Source organism: Folsomia candida, unplaced genomic scaffold (assembly GCF_002217175.1).
Source record: "Folsomia candida strain VU population unplaced genomic scaffold, ASM221717v1 Fcan01_Sc009, whole genome shotgun sequence".
Classification (NCBI taxonomy): Eukaryota; Metazoa; Arthropoda; class Collembola; order Entomobryomorpha; family Isotomidae; genus Folsomia; species Folsomia candida.
The window spans coordinates 4,497,104-4,516,215 of record NW_019091201.1 but is presented as its reverse complement, the minus strand read 5'-3'; the positions used below and the strand labels follow the sequence as shown (position 1 = coordinate 4,516,215).

Genomic DNA, 19,112 nt, shown 5'->3' with positions numbered 1-19,112 from the left:
TTCGACCGGTAAATTTCCCTCCGAAATACATAAAATGTCACCCTTATCTAGCTGTGCGGCATAAATTTCGAATTGTGTTTTGTTTATTTTTGGCGGTTAATTTTAGTGCTATTTGTTGTGTAGTATCAGTTAGAAAAGAAAGGTTGAAGAGAAAGAATACCGAAATGATTGAGGGAGGCAAATGGTGTTTGAGCGTAGAAATCAGCGGAGGACTGAGCGTAATTATTGGAAGAAGAAGCAGAGTTAGAATGGACCATGCCGTTGCCTATTATCAAATTCCTATTATTCAGCGTCCCCCCTGACCCGCCTCCATTAGCGTAACCCGCAGACGGTCCAGGCCCCCTACTCAACGCTGGAAAAGGGAGAGAACGACACCACAAAGTCAAAATCAAAACACATACAAAAAACAGGAAAATAAAGGTAAAAAATAATGTAAACTAAATTAAAGGTGGAGGACCAATTAAGTAAGCCTTCTAATTTCGCAGACGGTTTACATTACAGGATGACTCATCGCACAAATCAGCACATTTTTAATCATTTCTCGCCTCTGGGAATTTGTAGGCAATGAGTTGCCAATTTGTAAAAAAATATACACTCCAGATTTTGACACTTTTTGCACAAGTTTAAGCAGCCTTAAGAAAAATTGGGACTCATCGAATCTGGCTTAAGACAACTCACCAGCATTCCATTAATCAACTCACTGACTACAAATTTGTCGTTCAGAATTTTAAGATACATTTCTAGAGTCGAGAAGTGATTAAAAATGTGCTGATTTTTCCGATTTTGGCGATGGGTCATCGAGTCCTACGAGTGACTAAAGTACTTTGTGGTGATGTAGCAAAATATGGTGTAGGTTACATTCCACGATGCAGCTACATGTTTTTGAAGTACGCAGAAGTTTGCATTTAGTAAATATTTACTGCAATAATTGAGCAGTGAAAGTGTGCTTCATTTTTAAGGTACATGATTTTCATATCCTGTAATATTTACCATAAATGAAAAGGATAAGAATCCTGTACCTGAAAAATAAAGCATAAAAAAGGCTAAAGTGCTGGTACGTATGCACACACACGTGAATCGCGGTTTACGGTTACAGTGAAAGCTAATTTGCAACTATCTACATATTTTTTTCTACGTTATGTAACATGCAAATTGAACATTTGAAGTTGTGAATTTTACATCAATTACTACACAAACACCAACACGAAAGCAAATCTAGGGTTTATAAATAATCACAATGTCAATAACAATTAACAATTTGTTTTCATGCACAAACAAACTGAATATGGATTGGATTGGTGATTTTACAAAGGATGTTTCCCAGCGTATGCACTCAAATTTGAGTAAATTAGTGTAACTCGATCACAAATTTCGTTTGTATGAAATTTGTGAAAGACACGATCCCAGAATTGGCACGTTGGACCGAGATATTTGCATCCGAAGAGGAGAAAACGCGCAGTAAAGTAAAAAAAATGTTACACTTTCTAAATTTACTGCGCATTTTCTTCTTTTCGATGCAAATATCTCTGCCAAACGTGCCCATTGGGAGATCGTGTCTTTCGCAAATTTCATATTAACTAAATTTGTGATCGATTCACACCAATTTGCTAAAAATCCGAGAGCTTACGCTGAAAAACCTCCCCTGTATTGTGAATTGTTGCACAAAGAAGGCCAACATAATGTGAGGAATTTAGCCAAATGCTGAATAATAAGTACAACGAGACGACATACACGTGACGGATGCATTATTTACAGAGTGTAAAAGTGCAGAATCTAGTAGATAATTTCACAGGACAACATGTATTTAAAAGAAAATTTGAGATAAAGTTTTTAGGCGACATCAAGATTTTTTTTACGAAATTTTTTACGAAAATTTTACGATGAATTTAAAATTAGCATTTTTGTTTGTTTTGTATTTACATTGGCTATGCGAAGTAGAGGACTGACTTCCGGCGTGAGCAAATCGCCTTCTCTGTGCATGTTCTGTCGATTCGGGCGAATCGAGTGAGAATGATTTCATCCTTAAATCCAATTTCCGTCGTCTCGGACTATGCGGCACTGCACACAAAATTAAAACAAACTCCAAAATTCCAAATCGCTCACAAATAACTCTGATTACGTATTATTGATTAGTTGATTTTTTATTTTTTGGTGAGTGGGTATTAGTGAAAGTGTAGCCTTGATAAATTAGTGGCGTCATGTTATGAGAAAATGTCTAGGTTAATATGATTTTACTTTAGTTATGCGAATTGTGCCTAGGTTTTTGAAGAAATCTGGATAAAAAAATTTTGGTCAGAGGTGGTCAAAATATTTAGTCAAGATACGGTATTTTGAGCTAATTTCTTCCCAGGGTTTGGATTTCCGGGGCTGATTCACCCACAAAAAGGCTAAAATTTGCGTGAATAAGGCAGCAATTCTACGAAAATACCGGGCTTGTGAAGAAATTAACTTTTTATCGCTGTCAAAATTTTGAATTTTTTGAAAAACCGTGAAAACAATGTAGTTTGACAGTGATAAAAAATTAATTTCTTCATAAATCCTGTATTTTCGACTGACTGCTGTCTTTTCCACGTGGATTTTCGTCTTTTTAGCCCGAGTCAGGGCTTATGGAACCGTCATGTCCGTCCGTCCGTCCGTCCGTCTGTCCGGCACGATAGAGCCAAAACGGCTGAACCGATTGACTTGAAATTTTTACCATATGCATATTGGACAAAGTTAGGAAACGAGTTCGAAGATGGGCGAAATTGGTGCAGTGGTTGACCGGTGGGGGTCATCGGAGTGGGTGGGGTATTATGCACCAAAATTTCAAAATTGTCGTAGAAGGCTGAAATTTGGTACAGAGGTTGCTAATGGCTCCTAATAGATGAAAATGACTAAAAGTTGGAAAAATTTTCATCTTGAGGGACCCTATGGGATGACCCATAACGATTTTTCAAAATCGTTATAACAAGCTGAAATTTGGTAGATAGGTTGCTAATGGGTATTAATAGAAGAATATGACATAAAATTGGTAAAATTCTTATCTGGAGCGACCCTATGGGGTAACCCATACCGATTTTTAGAAATTACTTTAAAAACATGAAATCCGGCACGGTGATACCTAATGGCTTCTCACGAAAGAGATATGAAGCGAAAACTGAGCAAATTTTAACCAGAGTGACCCTGGAGGAGTCAGGGACTCTGTCCCTGACTCGGGCTATATGGAGTCTGCACTGTAGGTTTTTTGGGTGTAACAAGCCCGAAAATCCAAACCATAAGAAGAAAGTTTTTCGAAATACTGTATTTTAAAAAAAATACTTTTTTTGCCCACCCCTGAAAATTTGCAATAAGTTTGACTAGGCACAATTTGCACAAAAAAGTAGTAAGTAAGTAGTTATTTTTATCTAAATATTCTTATCTGAATATTTCCTATCTTTGTTTAAACTCTATATTAGTCCAACTTTTTTACCAAAATAAAAGAGAAAACTCAGCAACTCTGAACGAAACATGAAAGCGAAATGAATATTAATACTTGGACTGGCAGTAAGTGAAACTGATCTCGGCGGGAAATTAATCAAATTTTGGCGGGCCGACGATGATCCCTCGGCATCTGCAGAAATCGACTTTCGACTCAGATAACTATCTCGTCTCTGACTAAGGGCAGAGGCTGAAATTCCTCCTGCGTATGTATCATCCAAATTTTATTTTTTTCATAAAATAAATGAGGAACCAGGAAATGTTTTTTTAGGAGAGACTAAATCCAGGGATAATTTAAGCTAAGTTAACTAAGGAGCGGTTTATTTAAATATTTTCTATGGGGCCAATACGACTTGAATGTATCGGCTGAAAAATAAACTAGACAAAAAATTTAATTGCACTATTTTTGATTTGTGATACCGGCGCGCTAATTATTTTTGTAATTATGGTAATTTTTTTATCTGTATAGCAGCGCGAAATTTATAAAATTTGCCTTGAAATTGTGAAGCATTGTATTTGGGAAATGCTTCGCTTCGCTATTCTAAATTTTTAAGCTTTCTGCCAACCGAACAAGTTTTTAGGACAAACTAATTCAATTATGTACTAATTTTTGGGCAAGTATCAAGCAATTAAAAATTGGAATGATGTAATTTTTTCAGTTTTTTCAGTTTTTTTCTGGTTTTTTTCTAAAATTTATAAAGTATTTAAATGCCTTGTAAAAAATTAATGTGAAAGTTGCATGAAATTATGTGAAATTTCATGAAAAAATGTGGTTTTACACTTGCTTGATACTTGTCTTTCTTTCAACTACTAATTTTGGTCAAGTATCAAACAATCAAAAATGAAATATAATTTTTTTAAGATTTCCAAAATTTATGAAGTAAACGCCTCGTTAAAAAAATTAAAGTGCACTGTATTTACATGAAATTGCATCAAATTTCATGAAAACCACGTGTACTCTTGTTTGATACTTGTCTTTCTCAACCGCTATTTGATTACGAGCGTATAAACATGGTAAAATATCAACTAAGGACATATTTAAAATTTAAAAAACGCAGTGAAAGTTGGGCCAAAAAATACCTGACGCTGACGCCGCCGCGACGGAGGGATGGACCGGCGTGGAGGGTCCGGAATGGGCACTGCTTCCACCAGAAATCACATTGACGGAAGGGTTCGACCTCCCAATTCGTGCCGGGGTCATTTCATGTTGCGAGTGAAGAGTTTGATTCGACCCGTGAAGACCGTTTCCTGACCCACTTCCGGAACTCCCGCCGCCACCACCACCACCGCCACCCGGTTTTTTCAGGACATTTGCCTCCTTCAAGACTTGATACGTAGAGTCAAAGTCGTCTGAAAGAAATGTGTGGGTTTTGATAATTGTACAAGTTTTGGGCATAAGAGCAGAGGTCGGATATGTATTTGGGGAAAATGGTTGAAATATGTACATATTTAATATTTTCGAAAAAAGTCAACATTCCTCTCGATTTTTTGTCAAATTTCTTTGAGCAAAAAAAATCGTCTCATCGTTGAAATATTTCCAAAAAATATATATGCTCAAAATTTGACGTAAATAACGCCAAAATATTTACTACATATTTAAAACAAACCATAAAAATCTGAATTTCCTTAAAATTTGTATTTTTAATTTACTCTTCTGGATTTTTATGATTCGATGTTTTCGAGGAAATAAATTTCGTTTCACACGATTTAAATATTTAAAAAATATATATATTTTTGAAGAAAAAAATATGTAATAAATTACGTATTTCTTAAATATTTCTGCATATTTGCATGTCTGAAAACCTAGAAATATTAGAAATATGTAACAATGTGTAAAAATATATAAAAATTTTTTGAAATTTTTTGTGATCTTTTTAAGTTTTCAAGAAACACCCATAAAGTTTGACCATTGGTCGCCATCAAATGATAAGTAAAGCTGAGAATAAATACATATCCGCCCTCTACTCATAAATAAAAGTAAAAAAAACTCACTTGCACCATCCGGATCATCATCGGTCTGCTGTTGTTCAGCCAATTGTGTGAGCCTCGTCTCCAACTCTGAGGTGGATCTCTGCCTTCGCAAGAGCCTCGTTTTTGGCTGACATTTCCCAACTTTCTCCTGACAGTCCAGATGCACATTCATTTTACACATGCGGCACCGTAATCCTTGTCGAGTATGACCTGGAAAAGAAACCTCGGCAGCCTTATTATTGTTATTATTCTAGACTTGGGAGAAAGCAGCAAAAGAGAAAAGGGACCACGGGACATGGGATCAATCCACAAAAGTACTATTATGTGGGAGAGGAGAGAGAGAAATAATGTAAAAATTGAGGTGAAACCAAACCAGGTTTGTTTTAGCCCGAGTCAGAGCTTATGTACCCATGAAGCTTGTCTGCCAGTCTGTCTATCGATTAAAAATTAAAATTGTTGTAAAAATCGTAAAAATTGTCCAATCGACCTGAAATTTTGGAGACATGGAAAACATGCAAAATTCGTATAATTTTGCGTGTTCATGTCAAATAATGAGTAAAACATGGCAAAATATCAAAAAAGTTGTCCTTCTCGCATTATACCCAAGTCAAGAACAACGTGACCTGACTCGGGCTAAATATGTGAGTTTGTAGCACGAGTCAGAGCTTATGTACCCATCATGATTGTCTGTCTGTTTATCAATCTTTTCTAAACTTTTCCAATCGACAGTGTCTCAAAGAGAAGAATTTTTTAAATAAGGAATTTTCAGAAATTTAAATTTTGATAGATTTAGACGCCATTAGAAATAAGGTAGGATTTTCTAATGCTATTTTAATATATGCAGATATTTTAAGTAAACGATATTTGGTACTAAAGAACATTAATAAAAATTTCTGACAGAAAGGAGCAAAGATCATGTCCTTATCTATCCGCCATAATTGTCCGTCTGTATGTCTATCTATTACGCTTGTGAAACTTATCTAATCGGTTGGTGGTTGTAATTTATTCACGTGTTATTCCTTGATCAATACAATTTAATTACTGGTCAACATCAAGTAACACCTTGAAAATTTTCAGACACGTTGAATATGCAAAATTAAGGATCAAGTTGGAAGATAGGAAAAATGTGTGGAAAAATGAAAAAAAATTGTCCTGGTAGTATTATACCTTAGTAACAACCTGACTCGGGCTAAAGAAGGTTGTACTCTGGGTTTCTTATGCAACATTTAACCAAATGTGTTATTCTATTTTATTAGAATTTCACGTATTTACGTCGAATTTCATTTTGTTATTTACTAAATTAAACTAAAATGAATACAACTTTCTAATTTTTGAGATAAACCCGATCAACGCAAAATGACAAAAAATCTGCCATGTTGATCGAAACGACGGTTTGTCCACAACTCGTGTCTGTTTCGTCTGTTGTTTTTGCCGATAGCTGTCTGAGTAAGTTTCCAAGCTTCCGGCGGTCGACAAACCGTCTTCTAGCAGATCGTTTATCGGGAACTTTCCCCATTTACTTCGATACAATGATGAATGAAATGAAGAAGAGTGGGCGGTTGGGGATAATGCTGCACTGGATAATTTTCTCCTTGCCTAGAAATCAACCTCCTTCTCTTTTTTCTACTTAGATTTTACACCAGATTCGATTCCAAGAAGTAAACTAACTCGACAAAACTTTGAATAACAAGAAGAAAAAAAATCAACCGTGAGTGAGCTGAGAAGACTACAATCTTAGAAATCCGGTATTAAAATGATACCAAGTGGTGTTCATAACATATATGACTCTACCAAAATAGTATTGATAAGTAATACCCTGTAGTAATAGCTCGGTATTAAAGTTTTTACCATATCAGTAGCAAATTTTTACGGGACCGATATAATTTAAATACCAAGCGGTAGCAACTTTAATACCGAGAAATCATTACCTGCCTGAATATTACCAGATTTCTAACAGTGTAGAAATCCGGTATAAAACTAATACCAAGCGGTATTCATGTATGACTCTACCAAAGTGGAATTGATAAGTAGTACCCTGTAGTAATTGCTCGGCATTCAAGTTTTACCATATCAGTAGCAAATTTATATGGACCGGTAAAATAATTTAATACCAAGCGGTAGCAACTTTAATACCGAGAAATCATTACCTGCCTGACTATACCAGATTTCTAAGAGTGTTAACATACGAAGAAGATGGACTGGATACTTGGAAGTGCACAATATATGACGAAGGAAAAAAATCTGTTCCCAATGGAGAGTGGAGAAAGCACAAGGAGAAAAAAAATAATGTAAAAAGTGGTGGAGGTGGAGAAAGCGGACAAAATAATGTAAAAAGTTCCCCAAAAAAACAAAACTTACCTCTCAGAATCTGTGAGCAAATATCGCACGGTGTGATTTTCTTGTAAGTGTACTCTTGGAAAATGTGGTTCTCAAATATTTGGAACGGTTCCTTCGAATCCTTTTCTTTCCCGTTTTTCCTGGTAACACGTTAGAAAATAATTAGTCAGTCCTCGAATTAAGAAAAGTGCGACACTTTACGCCTTATAAATTAAGACACGCTATGTCATCTACTTGGTAGCATTTACAGGGAGGCAGATACAATTACTAACGAGATTAATGGTACATACACTACATTTAGTTTGTGCAGAGTACTTTATTACACAAATTTACGGGGGAGGAATTTCTTACGCAATGGGGAATGACATCCAGACATACAACTACAAAAAGCAGGGGCTGCGGAACAGTGGAGGACAGAAATATAGGATTTTCTATCCTTAAAATCAAGGTTGTTAATAAAAATTAATATATTCGCGACATATTTATAAGCGTATTTGCGAACTATTAAATACCTAATTTTCCAGGCAAATTTGTTTACGAACTTGCATGTAGACATAATTCACGCAGCCCTAGGTAATTTATAAAATCTGTAAATTTTGTAAAATTTATTGCCAAATAAAAAACGATCTGGATCTGAGTAATCTCATCTAAATTTGTAAGCTACTTTTTCCTAGAAATATTTGTAAATGTTGCAAAAGTTTGTAAGTTTACGGATTTTACGAAGTTATCAAATTGGGTAAATCGCCTCCGTGCTTTTTTGGTCTTGCATTTTCTCTACCTTGCAGTACTATGCTTTTGTCCCCATACGGTTTTACAGCCCCTGAGTCGCACACTTTTACTTTAATTACATTTGAATAACGGTGAGACACTACAAGACACTGACCATCCCAAGCATCCATTACACGTAAAGTATGTACTATTTGGTGGTCACGTAACCAACACTCGGCACGATTAAATAATGTATCTTTGCCTTGTTGTCGTGCAATTAGAGAAAGCCAGACGGAGAAAGCAAGAACATTTCGCCAAGGAGGAGAGGAGGACAAAAGAGAAAGTGGTCTGCTGTGCATGTAGAAGCAACAAGTAGCACATACATCACGAGCCAGTGGCCGCGGAAGGGTGGGAACAAAGGGACAATGTCCCCACGGTTATTCGATGTCCGCATCATCTCCCCATGCTATATAAACGCCTCCCTCCCCTATCCTACACTGTTAATGTCCCCAGATGCCCCCACGGCTTCCGCGGCCACTGCTACACACAGCGACACGATAGACAATAGGTACCCTTTGACAAAGGAGAAAGCTTTCTCTTTTTTTATTTTATAGAAATAAAAAACATCCAAAAGTTGTTCCTATCAAGGGACAATAATTTAATTTTTACGGCGAATGTTAGCACGAAATCACTTTGGTAGGGAACAAAGAATAAGCACTTTTCTTCTTTTAAAAACGTGGACATGGACATTCTAGAGAAATTCTCGAGAGAGGTAAGCAGAAAAAAATTGTTAGCTGAGAGAGAGACAAGAACACGAGAGCATATTGTGCATGTTGTGTCGTGTGGTTGGTGAAGGATTGCATTTTTATTAAGCCAAGTAGAATAATCAGTGTGCCGGGTGAAAGTAACGACTTGCAAGAAATAATGGGGAGAAAGTGGTTTCTTGCAGATAAGTATTTTGACCTGCAAGAAATCCAAGGTGCGAGAAACTAGTTCCCGCCACTATACTTTATAGGGTACGTGGCTAGATGGCGCATATTTCTGGCACTTTCTCCCAGTTTCTGGCATCTCGCATTTCTCGCATTTCTTCCTTTGTACTGCAAGATATTTAGCAAACCCGCAAGAAACGAAACACTAAAAATAATGTATACGTATGTATGTAAGGTGTATAGAAATGCGGATATTTTGAGCAGACGGTGAGCCAGGCAAATTTCTACGTGGAGAAAGCAAGGTTTGTGATGTATTTTGTGTGTGTATGTGTGTGTTGAGTAAACTTATCAACGAGGCGGCTGGCTGGCTGGTTGGTAGATTTGGATGGAATAAAATTGAGACACGAGGGAACAAGAGGAGACATTTTGAAGAGAAAGCATCTGCCAGTCTTGTCCCCATTTCGACGCTCAAACTACTTTTGTATGTAGCAGAGAAGAGAGAAAGTGAAGTGGTGTGGTTGGTTTGTATGTATGTATTTGCACGAGCCTGTTGGTCCGTCTGGTATCAGATTTCTGAAAGAATGGTAATTCACTACCTTGGGAATCCTGACTCATCTCTGTTCTATGTACGATTGTTGATTTCGTAATGAAAGGAAAAATATGTACTACAAATTCACCTACTTTTGCTACTTGATACATATGTTAGCCATTGTATGGAGATGAATTTGCAGGTTTGCAAAGGTGAAAGCGCGACCTAATGGATGTATAACTCTGCTGTATGAATTTTAGAGAGGGTGAAATTAGGAGGGGGAAATGTATATCTACAGAAGTCGAATATTCACCAACTTTCACTATCGCTACTTGATACTTTAGCCATCGTCCTGTCCTGTGAGATGAATTTGCAAAGGTGAAAGTGTGGCCAAATGGATGTATAACTTTGTACGAATTACAAATTCAAAAGGAAAAATATATCCCTACAAAAGTCAAATATTCGACAACTTTAACTTTTACTAGTGGATATGTTAGCCATGAATTTGCATGGGTGAAAGTGCTATCAAATAAATGTGTAACACTGCATAAATTGCTTTCACTTGATATATATCGTTCTGAGATAAATTTCCACAGGTGAAAACGATGTATGTCTAACTCTACATGAATTGTATATCAATTTTATGGTGAGTTGTGTATAATATAATGTCGTTCTTGTGTGGGTGGTGGATTGTTATAAAATATGGGGAAAGTTTCCCTCTGTAATTTATATGTAGGCAGTAATCCACCAGCTTAAGTGATGTTCACTGATACTGCAATTGTTTATTAATTCAATGACGAATCCTACTTTCACTGGCTTGTTGTATGTATGCGCAACAGGTTTTATGTAGATGGGTGCAAGCATATATCGACCACTCGGTAACAATTATACGCCTTTTTTGTTCACTGATACTGCAATTGCGGATTAATGACTTTCACTTACACGCTTGACGTAGTTTTGTGTATGTACGTGCAACAAGTTTTATGTAGATTCATGCATATATCGACTGCAGGGTAACAATTATACGTTTATTTTTTTGTCCTATAGGTTTCTACGACTAGACAAACAGACATACATAAAATACAATCAGAGCTCAATCTACGGGTGTATGTAACTAAATACATATTATTTTCACGGTGTGCTGCTACTGCATACTCGGCCATGGATGGAGTTATGTACGGATTTGGTGCTTGATTACTTGATAAGTAGTAATCAAAGCTGTTTAATGTACTACAAAACTAACTAACAAACTAACTACATAAACGACTGAGAAAGTTTTTAGTTTGTTAGTTGACCAACCTCAACGCCATTATCGCATTCACTGCGGTAAACATTTGAAATTGTGGTTTTCTCGACGGCAGTACCTCGATAGGAATGGGCGGCCAGTTGTTTTTAAAGAGTGAAAAGTTTATTAGTGATAATTGAAAAAAGTTAAAAACATGAATTGGTTAGTTAAAAATTTGAAAATTTAAAAAATTTGAAAAAGGTAGGAAACATTTTTTCATAAAACTTACTTTTCTGGTTCTTTTTCCGGCGTGGATTTCAAGCTTTTGAAAGCCTTCAACCACTTGGACTTCATCCCGGTGCCGGATCCGGCCCCCGGAAATTTTCGGTCGGACCCGCCCTTGCCCCCTGGGCCGTAACCGGCACTGTCGTCCCCACCCCCACCGGCACCTTCGACCATGGCGTTGGCCCGGCTGGCAGAATTGGAGGATTTTGAGGATGACGGCATTGCTTCGCCACTTCGACCACCAGCGGAACTCGAGCTGGGAGCGTAAAGTTCTTTCTGTGAAGGGTGAAAATAGACGGGTATCAACTAATGGTGGTTAGGAATTTGTGGTCAAGAGTACAGTTATGACGGGTAAAACTGAAATTTACTAGGGTATCGGGAAAAATGCTAATTTGTCCAACATTTTACCGCTATTTTGAATCGCGTGAATTGGAAAAAGTGTCAAACTTTATCAGAGCAGTGAGAAAATATGAATTTCTCCCAATTCTTACCACCCATCCTAAATAAATAGGTGTGAAAAATGGGAACAGATTGATTTTTTCACTTTCTCCAGTATTTTAAATAAGTGGGAAGTAGAAAAAAGTGTATTTTTACTAGATCCCTTCGTCTAGTATTGAATTAGCCACTCTTATCAATTAGTCAATCAAATAATTGAACTATTTTGGACAGTAAAACCCAGTTTTTCCCACCTGTCGTGGGAAAAATGTGTTTTAATTTGAAAAAAATGAAACCCACAGAAATTTTCCGATGGGAATTTATATAGCTTTACCAGAGAGGACAGAGTCAAAACCAGATCACCCGTTTTGATTTAATTGGACGGATATAAATTTTGACATTTGTCGTTAGTACACAAATTATGAACGGGTGGACGGCGTTGCTGGTTACCTGTGACTTCAAAGCGGCGTAGTGCATCTGGGCAACGCGGAGATCAAACCGTTTCATGCTGATTTCTTCTTGAAGCTCGTTTGCCTTGTTCCACAGGTTCGAGTCCAGAGATCTAAAATAGAAAATCACAGGGTTCCATTAAAGGCCAAGTTTTCTTATCAGGGAATTTTTCAAAATCAAAGAAGACTAAAATAATAGAAAGAAAGTAGATATATCCCAGTGATTTTTATCATTCTTAAAAACGTTAAACTTTTGGCCGAAATAATTTTTAAACTCGTATAATTTCGATACATTTGGAATACTCAATCAAATAGTTCTTCTGATGGGTGAGGATTTTTTTACCCAAAAATAAAAAGATCAGAATAACCAGAAGAAAATCAAAATAAGAAACATTGAAATTTATAAATTTCATTTTGAAAATTTTGCAGAAATGAATTTAAACTAGTATAATCCAGATGCATTTGAAATACTGAATTAAATTATTAGTTCATTAGATGCTACCAATAGGCGAGGATTTTTTTATCCAAAAACGAAATAACAAAGATACACAAGAGAAAGAAAAAATGCTCCAGTAATTTTTTACAAAATTGAAATTTCATTTTGAAAATTTTGCGGAAATGATTTTTAGACTCTTACATAAAATTTCTATACATTTGGAACACTGGTGAAAACTTAATGAACCAAATTACTACTTCTTCTGGTGAGCGAATCATTGTCACAAACAAGAAGATCATTGAATCTTATGGATGACTTGGTAAATTAGTAATGGAATAGAATCTGATTGTTCAATTTACTAGAAAATGTGTCACTTTGTGTGTGTACAAGTTTGAACCTTGTTTTCCACCCCGTTTAACCCTTAGCAAATTTGACAGATTTCATAAATCAGTGATTCAATCAAACCACACAAAAGATGATAGCCTTGGGTGGGCCAGATTAATTAATTTCGTATAACGTGCTCCATTAAATACTCGACAATTTCTGAGAAAATGAGACCTGTATCAAGATCAATTGAACTACAAAAGATGATAGCCTTGGGTTATCCAGATTAACTACTTTCGTGTAACTTGCTTCTTTAATTTAGTGGCAAATTTCCGAGAAAATGAGACATGTATCATGAAAATCCTCCAGGTTAATTAATTTACGCTCAAATTTCTGGTAAAATGAGACCTGTTTCGAAATCCTCCAGATTTATTAATTTTGTCGAAAATTTCTGAGAAGATGACACCAAAATATATCGAAATCTCCCAGATTTATTAATTTCCGAGAAAACGAGACATGTATCAAGACTTTTTATTATGTAGCATTTATTGATTAGTCGGCTAAACTAATGCTAAAATTAAGGTAATAATTAATCCCATAATTAATTAAGATTTTGCTCGGTGGACCTGAAAATTACGACGTAGATTAGATTACTTTCTTCTTCTCTTTAGTAAGTATTTGATTTGATTTGATGAATGATCCATGTCCAAAGGAGATGGTAATCGAGATGTCACACGTGACTAATCGTACGTACGTAGTTTCTGCCACGTTTTTTGCTAGGATTACGTTACGTTACTCACGTCTTTTTTAAGACACTACTAAATAAATCGGATCATGATCCGATCTCAGGCATGGTCGTAAAAAATTAATAGGTTTTTTTTCTTCTTCCTACAAAAAAAGTCTGATTTAACGACCGGATCCGTTTTCTTGTATTTTTTTCTACGATACTTGCTGCCCGAATTGACCTCGATTTTACGATATTTGTCCAGAAATATTGATATTTAGTACTTTGTACAAAATTCTTGTAAAAATATATATTCCCAATATTTCCTAAAATATGGAAAAATCTCTCCCGAATTTACTTTGATTACGATACTTATTTACTCGGAAATATGGATATTACTTTGTAAAAATTTTTATAATTATGTACATATTGACCAATAATTTTTTTCAATATTTCTTAAAATATGGAAAAATCTTGCTAAAATTGACCTCGCTCTGAGCTAATATATTTGCTCAGAAATATTGACATTAATTTTTACAGGGAATTATGATTTTGTACATTAGCAAATATGTATTTCCTAAAATAGTGAAAAATTTCTCACCGTTCCTGCATTCGGATCAAGGTGTCCATTGAATCCTGCAATTGTTTCATCTCTGATTCCATGCTGGCAATCTCCTTTCGCAATCCTGAATCAGAAGCAAGTTGTTAAACTAATTTATTTCATATGGCTTCATGCAAAAATACATACAAAACCAGTTCGTCTCATTAGTCTCATATTACCTCTTACTAAATTTTAACCTAATTGAAGCCGAGATATTGAGACAAATTGGTAAATATGTATGAAATAAATACCTTCGAGACGATTCCTCGCCGATACTGCTGCTTGGCGTTCCATTATCACCTAGAAAATGGGGAAAAATGAAACAATAAGTCAATACAAATTCTGGAGTGTGACCAGATTGAACTTTGTGCCATATTGTTATTGAATTTTGAACATAATATGCTGCAGATCATAAATAAAATCGTAAATAAAGCAGTAAATAAAATAGTACTCACCTCCTCCTTCAATATTGGCACATGGGAAAGATCCTGAAAAACAACATGAAAAACACGCGTCAGTCTAAATTATTGAGCTGCTCGGCATTTATAGGACATAAAAGTTTCTATCGGAATCTCAGCCAAAAATTTGTTTCGTTTTCGGCCTTATTTTGAAATGTGTACAATAACACTTCAGTTTTTTAGTTGTGTGAAACGACCAAAATAAATTTATATCTTATAAATAAATACTTTTACTCATTTTCCCGTAATTTATTTTATCTAGGAAATTATTACCACTTCAAATTTTGAATTGTTTCATTTTCATTGTTATTTTGAAACGCGTGTAAAATGTAAAAGAAACATCAACTCAACTTTTTTCAGTTGTGTTGTGTGAGACCGAAATAAATCTAGTTTCACACATTTCCTCGTAATTTATTTTATCCGAGACCCACATCAAATTTCAAATTGTATCTTTTCTAGCAAAAATAACGTCAAATTGCGTCCTTGAAAGCAGAAACCGGATGTGACGATGATGATCACCAAACTAAGTAGCCAGACAGATCCAGTTACATGGACACGTTTGCTTTCACTGGAAATGAGCCCCATCTTAAATTTCTCATATTACACGGCCATACGCTCGTCCTAAAGAAAAGCAGGTGTCATTTTACTGGGTACACAATCAGTGGCCGCCGAAGCCGTGTGGACATCTGGGGACATTAACATTGTTGGATAGGGGAGGGAGGGGTTTATATAAGATGGGGAGATAATGTGGACATCGAACAAGCGTGGGGACATTGTCTCTCTGTCCCCACGCTTCCGCGGCCACTGGTCTGTCTGCCTGTGTGGTCTGGTCTGGTCATCTTATCCGTCAATTGTATTGTATGTGTCTAGTTAAGTAATAAATTTCCTGAAATGGTGCGCCAAGCTCAATAAATTGAGAATTCAGAAGGAGGTAATTCTGTGAAAAACCTTAGGATGATAGAAGCTCATGAACTTTTTATCGAGTTTTCCTCTCAATTCGAGATGAAGAAGAGGGAAAGCGAGAGAAAGAGTCGCAAAATTCCATATAACAGAAAATACATAGAGTTGTATGCAGTGGCCGCGGAGGCGTGGGGACAAAATAGGGACAATGTCCTCACGCTTGGCATCATCTGTCCATGTTAAATAAACCCCTCATTCCCCTATCCTACAATGGCAATGTCCCCCGATGTCCCCACCGCTTCCGCGGCCACTGGTTGTATGTAGAAATGTAGTGCTGTGTACACAAAGCCGTAAACCTTATCCACTTTCACCTTGAAGTAGTAAAGTAATGGTAATGCGAGGAGCTTTGTAGGTCATTGGGAATCTATGATGGGGCAAAGAAACACTGTGTACTAGGAAGGAGGTAGAGTTGTACTTGTGGTGATGCATGTGAAGGACAGCTAAGAATTTATGGCGTGCCGTTTTTGGCCAGAATTTAAATTTATGCCTTGATACATGAAATGCCATAATTCTATAAAATCTAGGAAATGCCTGGGAATTATTTTCATGCGAAAAATGCTAAATTATTTTAAATTACTTTCATGCGAAAAGTGCCAGGGAATTATTTTTATGTAAAAATCGCAGTGATTAATATTCATACCTAAAATTCCATGAATTTATTTTCAGTCAAAAATTCTCAGAATTAATTCTCATTTCCTAAATTCTCAGCTCAAACTTTCATGTTCAAAATGAAATGCTATGCATTTATTTTCACCAAAAATTCCAGACAGTAATTTCCATACCTAAAATGCTTTGACAATTTATTTTCACGCCCCCGACATTCTACAACTCTAAATACATAAAAGCCCAATATGAACTCGTGAATTGCGCCCAGTCATTTTTATGACTGGATTAAAATCTGTATTTTCTTCTCATTATAAGAAATCCTATTTATGCAATTGTTATTCCATCAATCCGATTCCGTTATATCATATCATTATCGGGAAAGATGTGGGTGGGCAAATCAATGTCAAAATAAGGAGGACTACTTTTCCCGTAAATAATGAATAATTCCAACCCAGGAGACACCCATTAAGGAACGATACATACATTAACTACGTAACCGTAATAAAATCCGTACCAGCCAGCCAGCCAACTATAAATAAATCTCGCCAGGCTGTGTGTGTGTGTCTGCAGTGGCCGCGGACGTGCTCGTGGGGACAGAGGGACAATGTCCCCACGGTTGTTCGATGTCCGCATCATCTGCCCATCTTATATAAACCCCTCTCTCCCCCCATCCTACAATGTTAATGTCCCCACGGCTTCCGCGGCCACTGTATGTGTGTGGGTAACTGAGAATGAATTACGTGGGCGGTAGTGATAATATTCCGCCTAAAAGTAAAGTAAATAAGTTTTATTTCACACACTTTTTCCGCCACCGAGATCCAAGATCAATCTTACTTTACTTATCGGAGAGGAAAGAAAGAAAGAAAGGGAGGAAATCAGACTAGAATATTTACGCAATTTTAGCCAAGAGAAAGCGACAGATCGCCCATAAATGTTTTCATGAAGATGAATTGTCTTGAAATAAAGTTGGGCCGGTATAAACACGGTCTATGTATGTAAATTTGTATCTCTTTTCGTACTTTTTGCAGGTAGCGAATTTGCAAAGAGGTGAATGAAACCAGTGTTTCGGGTAAAAGTAAGTAACCAATTGCAAAAAATCATGGGAAGAAAGTGGTTTCTTGCAGGTAAATATTTTGACCTGCAAGAAATGCAAGGCGCAAGAAACTGCGCCCCGCCGCTATAAATACTTCATACGGCGCGTAACTAGATGGCGCATATTTCTTGCACTTTCTCCCAGTTTCTTGCACCTCGCATTTCTTGCGTGGCTTGGTTTCGAGTGCAAAAAAATTTAGCAAAACCCGCAAGAAACGAAACACTGTAGATATATAAATATCTCTTATCTATCCTCGTATTTTTTTGCAGATAGCGAATTTGCAAAAAAAGTTAAATGAAGCTCTTTAAGAAACATCTTATTGTTTTTGTTCTCTGGGAAATTAAGATCTTTGATTGATCACTCATCCTTGAGTTCGGATTTGGTTTGTATTTCTTTAAATTCTACCGACGTGTAGGTCCCATTAGGTTTTCCGCCTACTTTAAAAAGTTTGCAGACATCGGAGCGTAAAAAAGTAGTTTCTTTTTTATTCATTAGCTATTCTGGGCTCGATTAGTTCTGCGAATGTTTTGTTTATAGGTCAATTTTACTTTACTTTGTCTGGTGGGAAGGAGGTTCCCTTGTTTAAATGTCTGTCCCGTGGTGCAGAAGGGCGAGAAAGGTCAGATTGGGTTGAAGTGGAATATATGAACGTACAAGAACGACGACGAGTGTAATTTGACACAAAGAGAAATATGTAATAGGCTTTACTTTTAAAGTTGCGCGATGGTCAAAGCATGAAAATTTATTCTGAATGAAAATATATGCACTTTAGGCATTAAAAACAGACATTTTGGGCGTAAAAGTAGATTGCAGGCAATTTTAGCACGATAATAAATAGCAAGAGTTTTTGGAATGAAAATTAAAATTGGACACTTTTGCCATGAAAATTTGTACCTGATTGTCGGGACATAAAAATGAATTTCATGCTCGATTCAGATTCGATAATAGTCGACAGGATTTTTAGGTGTAAAAATTAAAATTGGGCACTTTGGGCATGAAAATTACTGTCCATTAGAGACCAGGAACCTTCACCTTGTCTTAATTATTATTTCTCTATCAGATAACCTCTCAGATTTTTTGTCTCTATTTTTTAAACCGACCATAGTGTCTGTGGGCATTAAAATTAATATCGGGCATTTTGTATTTCGCATAAATAGTTTAGCATTTATCATATTTAGCATCAAACTTATGTTTGAAGCATTAATTCAAATGGCACATTAATAAATGGCATGGCATAAATGCCCTCGACATCCGCACCCATACAACCCTAGCCTGGAAACCTTGATAATACGAGACATCCACTAAACGGCGATCATTCATTCATTCAACGACAAGAAATTGGACACGATTGGCAAGCATTTCAAGCAAACAAGGCAATTCGAATCGTCGATACGTATGTTGCACTCGAAATTGTGTGCTGTCAGGTGCACACAATTTGTTTTCCTCGTCTCTCCGTCGTCCGTATGTAGATAAACTTATAGAATTTGGTATTGCATAAAGTTTGCCGGGTTCGCTTCGTGACTGGATGAATAATTCATGACTTTCATGTATTCAGCACAATCAAATGTGTACACGAATCAGATTGC

The 19,112-nt window shown here is 36.4% G+C and overlaps 1 protein-coding gene across 8 annotated transcripts in view; it reads right to left on the bottom strand.

Annotated features, from left to right (window-relative positions):
- The window catches only part of LOC110853970, a 94,141-nt gene that overhangs the window by 4,408 nt on the left and 70,621 nt on the right, over positions 1–19,112 (bottom strand). For 3 of the 8 annotated variants that reach the window (XM_035854725.1, XM_035854726.1, XM_035854727.1), the window contains 12 exons: positions 14,865–14,897; positions 14,661–14,709; positions 14,410–14,494; positions 12,326–12,437; positions 11,445–11,716; positions 11,230–11,313; positions 7,786–7,904; positions 5,449–5,637; positions 4,537–4,806; positions 3,512–3,658; positions 1,921–2,058; positions 161–352 (listed from right to left, as the gene is read on the bottom strand). In XM_035854725.1, coding sequence (XP_035710618.1) covers positions 161–352; positions 1,921–2,058; positions 3,512–3,658; positions 4,537–4,806; positions 5,449–5,637; positions 7,786–7,904; positions 11,230–11,313; positions 11,445–11,716; positions 12,326–12,437; positions 14,410–14,494; positions 14,661–14,709; positions 14,865–14,897 — 1,690 coding nt within the window. The remainder of the gene's footprint in view (positions 1–160; positions 353–1,920; positions 2,059–3,511; positions 3,659–4,536; positions 4,807–5,448; positions 5,638–7,785; positions 7,905–11,229; positions 11,314–11,444; positions 11,717–12,325; positions 12,438–14,409; positions 14,495–14,660; positions 14,710–14,864; positions 14,898–19,112) is intronic. The other 5 variants (XM_035854731.1, XM_035854732.1, XM_035854730.1 and 2 more) reach the window with 4 other exon arrangements.